This window comes from Theobroma cacao, chromosome 2 (genome assembly GCF_053813885.1).
Source record: "Theobroma cacao isolate CCN51 chromosome 2, ASM5381388v1, whole genome shotgun sequence".
Taxonomy (NCBI): domain Eukaryota; kingdom Viridiplantae; phylum Streptophyta; class Magnoliopsida; order Malvales; family Malvaceae; genus Theobroma; species Theobroma cacao.
The window spans coordinates 46,049,602-46,057,262 of NC_142640.1; the positions used below are offsets into that span (position 1 = coordinate 46,049,602).

At 37.3% G+C, this 7,661-nt stretch overlaps 1 protein-coding gene across 1 annotated transcript; it reads right to left on the reverse strand.

Moving 5' to 3' along the window:
* Positions 1-5,469: 5,469 nt before the first annotated feature.
* On the reverse strand, positions 5,470-7,448 carry LOC18609867 (nudix hydrolase 18, mitochondrial-like). Its single transcript, XM_007045193.3, has 5 exons — positions 7,096-7,448; positions 6,681-6,786; positions 6,351-6,434; positions 6,119-6,247; positions 5,470-5,993 (listed from the first exon to the last, which is right to left on the reverse strand). Exons 1-5 carry the CDS (start codon positions 7,167-7,169, stop codon positions 5,859-5,861), a joined length of 528 nt encoding a protein of 175 aa, XP_007045255.1. The 5' UTR covers positions 7,170-7,448; the 3' UTR covers positions 5,470-5,858.
* Positions 7,449-7,661: the final 213 nt, after the last annotated feature.

Genomic DNA, 7,661 nt, shown 5'->3' on the forward strand with positions numbered 1-7,661 from the left:
TACCTGATAGAGTCCACCTCGACCTAAAGCAGAATGATTTCATAGATTTACTTGACATATGGGAAAGGTGAGGGGCCATGACTCGAGCAAATTTTGATAAGAGATATGGCCACATAGCCTGACTCCTTAGGGTCCAGATTGATGAACAGTTGTTGAAGGTCATTGTGCAATTCTGGGATCCATCGTGTAGGTGTTTTGTGTTCAATGAGGTGGATATGGTCCCAACAATCGAAGAGTACTCAGCTCTCCTTCAAATTCATCTTGACAATCCAGATAAAATATATTAGAGGGGACAAAAAACCAGACACAGGCGAAAGTTAGCCAAGATGATGGGTATTACCCCGGGGGAAGTTGACCAAAACCTAAGGAAAAAGAGGGATAATGAATGTATCCCATGGAGTTTTCTACATAGCTATATCATGAAGGATTGGGACACCGAGCAAGGATAGCTTGTGATGGCCTTAGGAATTTATGGGCTAGTGATTTTTTCCAAAGTTTTGGGGCATATAGAGATGGAAATTATAGATTTCTTCGAGCAAGTTATCAACAAGGTCAACCCTTCACCTTCTATTCTAGCAAAAACTCTCAGATCATTAAACTATTGTCGGAGAAAGGGGGAAGGACGATTTGTGAGATACGCACAGCTTCTTTCCATTTGGATAGTGAGTCACTTTGAGTGCAAGGTCGAGTGGTTCAAAAAGCCATTTCATCCGCAAAGTGCCCCTATCAAAGAATTTTGTGAGAGTGAATGGCCAAAAAATAGGACTAAGGAGCAATGGATCTATAAGTTTCGAAAACTCATGAGCGTGGAAGTAACATGGAGAGCTCCGTGGATGCCTCGTTGCCCGGTCTTGTACAAATGCGGAGATGAACCTTGGGTGCCGGTAATGGGGCCATAGGGAGCAATCAGCTACACCCCAATCATGGTGAGAAGACAGTTTGGGTCAGAACAGTTTATACCGATGACACACCGACTAAACACTTTGGAGTTTGGCTATGGAGAGCCAGGTTTTCTAAAAAGGATTACGGGGATTGAGCGAGCTTGGAAGAAAATCAGTTGAGTCGACCAAGGGAGGTACACTGATGAAGTAACTACTGGATATCAGGTATGGCATGCTCGACCAGTTAAGGATGTGGTATACCCGAAAGAAGATGCACCTCGTGGCCCAATCGATCCAGAACCTCGAGATGCTTTGCTCGAAAATGAGTTGGCTTGAAAAAAGTCTGAAGCTGAAAATGCTAACTGGAAACAACGATACGAAGATCTCCAAAAAAGGTGTGAGAAAATGAATATGAAAGCGACCGAACAAAGAAGGAAAATCCGAAAAATAGAACGTGATTGGGAAAAGAAGTATGAGAGCCTGAATAACAGTTTTCTGCCACAACCAATGAACTTCGAAGGGAAATACAAGTGAGAGAAAGTCGAGGCAATGAGCTTCAAGCGTACAATGATGGATTAAGAAACCAAGTGTGATTCCAGCAAGAATCCATTCAATTGCTAAGACAAGAGTACGAAGAGCTTAACGGGGTTATGGGAACTTATCAACGGGAGTATGATCGCCTCAAGCAAGAAAACACCCGGATTCGAGAGTGGGGTGAATCCTACAAACAAACTTACGTGGAGAAACATGACCAAATGGATTACTTGCTTAGACAAATGAGGGAGGTGGCTTACAAGGCAAGAAACATGGCCAGGAAGATAGACGTATTAAAGAGCCTGGTCTTTCCGATTGGGAAACAAGAGCAACAGTTGATTAAGCATCTTGATAAAGTGTATAACCATTACGATAAAATTGGCGAATATTTCTAGATGTAAAAGATGACTCCTGAATTATAATTAAAGACAATATCTTATGTAATGGATTACTTTGTTGATGGGTGTTAAGTGACAAGTGCTTTTAGTACATGATCATTCATTTATACATGCATAAACCCCATTTCGTGATAATAAGTGCTTTCGCCTATAAATAAAGATAATGGGTGCATTTTTTTCATCCCATTCATGAACCAAAAATGCATCTAATTCATGTTTCTGATTTAAAAATAAGGATTCCAAGATAGACCGACAACCTAAAATCAGTGACCAGCGTGTTCATAATATGCGTCGACGAGTAAGAATCATGTAAGAAGAACAAAGGGAGTGAATGGATAGAATGGAAAAAGCTCAAAAAGAAATGAGAGAGCAGTTAGCAAAGATGATGAAATTGATGGTGGGCTTGAGTAAAGGAAAAAGAGTAGCAGAAGAGTCAGCTCTGTTAGAAAACCTACCGGCACAAGACATTGGGAACTCAAGGGATGATCCACCTTATCCCCCGGGATTCACACTACCCCACGCCCAAACTTTTTCAAGGGTCCACCCTCAGGCGACGTCATCTAGTTATTACAATATGCTACTCCCGATGAGCCATCAACCAACTCATGGGCAATTTGGATTGAATTCTAGGATAAATCTTGCTGAACCAATACACGTCCTAGATTTAGATGATCCAAAAGAGCAAGAGAAATTAAGAAAGGATTCATTACAAGTAGGAGAAAATGAGAAGGTTCAAAAAAAGTATGATCTGTTCGAAAAGCGCCTTCGCATTGTGGAATGAGTGGATAGGTTCGGAACCATGGATGCAGTTGAGTTATGCTTGGTTCTCGATGTGGTAATCGCTCCCAAATTTAAGGTGTCAGAGTTTGAAAAATATGATGGGACAAAATGCCCAATGGCGCATATCACCATGTACTGTTGGAAGATGGCTGCACACTCACATGATGATAAGTTGTTAATTCATTTTTTTCAAGATTACCTAACTGGATCGATAGCCAGATGGTATGTGCAACTTGATTGGAGTCACATCAAAACTTGGAAGGATTTGGCTAGAGCCTTCATGGCACAACACAAACATGTTGCTGAATTAGCTCCTGATCGCTTATCACTTCAGACCATGGAAAAGAAGGCTAGTGAGAGTTTCAAGGAATATGCTCAGAGATGGAGAGATATAGCAGCACAAGTCCAACCGCCCTTAACAGATAAAGAGATGATTGTATTGTTTTTAAATACGCTCAAGGCACTTTTCTATGAACGGTTGATTGGAAACGCCACCAAAAATTTTACAGATCTAGTCCTTTCAGGGGAAATAATTGAAGGGAACGAAAATATATCTAATAAGAATAAATTAATTATATAATAAATAAAAAATACATTATGTAAATATAATTAGTATAAAAAAATAAAATAAAATAAAAATAGTTATTTTAAGTGATTCGATGATAGAATTTCACCTAAAAAGGGGCAAAGAGTTGCCTTTTTCGGGTAGGTTACTTAGGTGTGGAGTTCGAGATAGATTTTCACCGAAACGTCGGGATAAATCTGAACTCTATGCTTCAATACTCATTAATTCAAATAATTGTTGTTAAAAAATAAGATATATAAAAAATAATAATAATAACAAAAATAATAATAATAATAAATATGTAAACAAGGTAATAAATCATCCTAAACTATTAAACACATTATGACATGAATTTTAACTAACTAAATCAATAAACGTGATCATATAGGCATTATCATCTTATACTGTCATAGCATGCCACATTCTTCTTGTTAATGGGGCAAGAATCCCGATGATGGGATTTCCCCGAGGAACTCGTAGAGACGAGTTCTTCCCGGGATATCCCTAGGTGAGAAAAACGTCGAGACTTCACCAAAGCGTTGGGATAGTTTATGAATGATTTTTCGATAAGCGATTGTCGACCTCATTGTTTAAAATTGAATAAATCATGACATCATTTTATGATTGCATCACGTGCATACCTAAAACCAAGTAAAAGACTCAATCAACCAAATAATTAGTTAATAAGCAAAGGCTAAGGAGACATAGGAATAAAATCAATGTAGGCCATGATAGGATAATTTAAGATTAAATGGTACAGTTCGTGGAACGGGCTCCACGGAGGTGCTAACCCTTCTTCGTGCGTAACCGCACTCCCGAACCCATCTATAAAAAACGTAGACCAATTCTCGTTCTTTCGACGGACCTAAAATTAATTTAAGATTTCGTCGATTAGAATCGAGTTAACAGATGGCCAATCACACTTAAATAAAAAGATTGGTGACGACTCCTAGTTACTCGATTTTTGTCCTCGTCTAGCATACGGGTTCCCGGACCCGCACGTCACGACACTATCCCTTTCAAAAAAAAAAAAAGTCTTTGATAAGGCTATGGGATCATAAAAAGAAAAATTCTTTTGCTAGACCATGCTTGCCTATACGCTTTCAAGTCCTTAATTGGCAATGTCATATTATCTGGAAAAGATTTGGTAAGAAAAATGGAAAGTCTTGTACTGCTCATCCAAATCTATTTCAATGTTTATGTATCCATTATGATTTGATTACTATCTAAAGTATTGGTGGCAAGTGGGTGGGTTAAGTAATTTTTAGGTTCCAATCATTTTGAGTTCTAATCATTTTGATTTAGGTCATTTGGTTTAACATCCGAATTATTCATGTTCTAATTATTTTAGGTTCAAGTTGTATCATTTTTTTAAAAGTTCAATTAAATTGAATTTGGATGAATTATTTGGATTTAGATTCTTTTGAAATTCCAGTTATTTCAGATTTAAGTCATTTTTAAATTAAATATTCAGATTATTTCAAATTTATATCAAGCGGGTTCGAGTTGTTGTATATCTTTCTTTTTTCCCCTCCAAGAATTTACAGTAACTCGTTAACTCTTTCACTCTCCTGCCTACCATTAACCTTTATTTTCTTTAGTTCGTGCAGTGGTGGACACCGGACACTACAAAGAATATTTTAAAAGGAGTGGAAGAAAACAAAGAATATGATACCTGATGCAAATTGATTGAACCAAGGAAACTTGCTTTTGGCCGAACGTTTCTCATGCTCTTTTGCACTGGGGGTGGATGGGAAAGAGGAAAAGAAAACAAAAAAGAGAGAATATATTCCTTATCCCATAATTTGCAAGATGATCTTTATCTTCATGATTTCAATATTTGAACCATTTGGTGCTTTTCTCGTCAATTCTTTTTCTTGGAAAGGTGGGGGAGATATCAATATCAGATATCTCTTTATATTTTCGGCACTCCATGACCACTAGTTAGGTTGGTGTAATCTCACATCTTTGGCACAATATCATTAACAATTTTAATAAGATTTTTAAATAATTATTTTGCATTATGCAACAGCAAATCAAGGTAGGCGACATCTTAATTCAACAATATCATTTCAAGACAATAAATGTTTGAGTAAATAAATAAAGATACATGCATTTGATCATTTGACTTAGTAATAAGTATATATATTCAAAAGAATTAAATTCAATTTTTTCTTTTTTACATTGTATTGGATAAAAAAAATCAAAAAAAACCACTTGAACTTATTTCAAGTGATAAGAACGGAATGGAATTTGAGGAAAGATTACCTTTCAAAAGACAAAAGAAAAATTATGGGCAAAGAGAGCATGGTTCATGCAAAAACTGAAGGGATTTCATCCTCATTAAAATGGATCAATTTTTTTGTGTTTTGTTTTGTTTTTTTGTAGTTCAATCATGGCCCACTCGATCGCAAGCAATGCTACTTGCTATTAAGGGCATGGATTGAAATGTACAACCTGCGAGATCGCTTCACCTAATTAACTTTCGATGAGAATTGCTCCCTAAGGAGGCGCAACTAGCAGCACCAGCCATCCATCAATTTACAATTATTTCCTAACATCTACCGGCTGCAACTCACTTCCTGGGGAGTCAATAGAGATTGGCCCTAACCACTGCTATTTGCTCCCCTGCTTTTTTTAACAAAGATGCAAAGCTGAAGAGCATGGCAATGCCCTATTTACAACTACTGTTCTGTATTACTAAATCAAAGAACAAATTGACATATTTTGTTCCTTCTGTTGCTGCAAGGAGGAGGTCAGTCGTTCAACCAGGATGTCTAAGGCTTCCTTCATCCACCAATGCTGGCACACATCCCTGGCTTCTTTCACATTCAACTAAACCAGGAAAAAACAAAACGTTTTCATTATAATTAGCACTTAATTTTGAATAAATCTGCTATATATATAATCATGAATTGGAAGTGATTGATTAAAGAGTCCTAGGGGGGGTAAGAGCTTACCCATGCCCTTTGGCGCACGTTCTGCTCAGGCCAGAGGTCAAGCTCCTCCTTCACAAGCAATGGGAACATGTAACCTTCATAAAATGTGCCATGGCTTTTGCTTATAAAGTTCCATCTGCCCAATTCACACTGTCCAAGTACAAATTAAATATTAAAGAATTAGTTCCAAGACGTACTCCAGGGATTTTGATTATATGGGCAAACGGCAAGAACAGGATTAATTAATACCAACCTCAACACTGCCTAGAACACCAGCTTCTTCAACTGACTCTCTTAAAGCAGCTTCTTCTCTAGATTCATCAACCTCCCAACCACCCTGATTATAAAAACAAGAGATCAAGGTTAATTATACAAAATTAAGAGATGCAACAACCACTTAATTAGAGTATAGATTAATGGATTATTATTTTATACTAGCTGGTGAAATTTGAAAATTTTACGTACACAAGTTAGAAAATTAACACATGTCCATTTAATTGTTATATTAATTTATTAATCTGTTTCAATATAATTTAAAAACTCTGATGATTTGTTTTACAAGGAACACGAACTCTGTGTGCACCTTAGGAAACATCATTTTTTGACCTTTCTGTGAGGAGATCACAAGAACCTCCAAGTCATCACTAATTGTTCCATCACTGCTACATTTGAATCTGTAAGGAATGCACCTGCAATTATCAAAAATTGAAGAAAGTAATGAGTTTTTAATCATTCATAGCAAGTAATGATTGAATAATTCTTAATGGACCAAAAAGAGAGGGGGAGGGAAAGAGTCCTGGCACAAAAAATCTGACCAAAAATGGCAGGGCCCCATTCAAAGAACTAAAACTTTTTTTCTCAAGCGTCCCAACCCAAAGACAAGCAACAAAAAAAAAAAAAAAAGATACAAAATCCAGACCCTGACCCAAAATGAGCCAACTCTTCAACATGGAGAATGACCACAGAGCCAATAGGAAGAGGACACACTAGCCACTCACCCGACAACTTGGCGGCGGCCCAGGTCGTCATATCGCTGCAAGTGCCTTCCCGTACGAGAAACCAAGCAAACCATCCTCAAAGAAATGAAAGAAAGAATCAAACAACAAAGAAGCAAAAAGGGGACAACGGTCTTCCGGGGAAAGGAAATGAAGAAGATGACGATGAGGGGATCAGTCGCTCCTTAGGAGTATGAAAACTGATTGTTGCAGACAGGCAATCAAAATACAGATAGATGAACGAAGACGATAGCGGCTTTCAAGATTTGGAAATATTAGTTGGATAAAGCCAAAGATTAATCTTTCAGGTAAAGGAATGGCTATTTGAGAGACGAGCGGAAGATGCTGGAGCAGCAAAATGGCTATTTATAGAGCAGAAAGAAGTAAACAAAATTTAAAATAGTAAATAAATTGAATAATAATGATGATGAAAAATGATGTTAAATAATAGAAATGGTAGGTGCTAAAACGCGTCTCTTTCTCTGAGCTTCGATGCCGTTTGGTTTACGTGGATTTTCATAGTTGGGAAAATGTTTTTATTTTATTTTTTGGGAGAGAAAAAAAAAAGG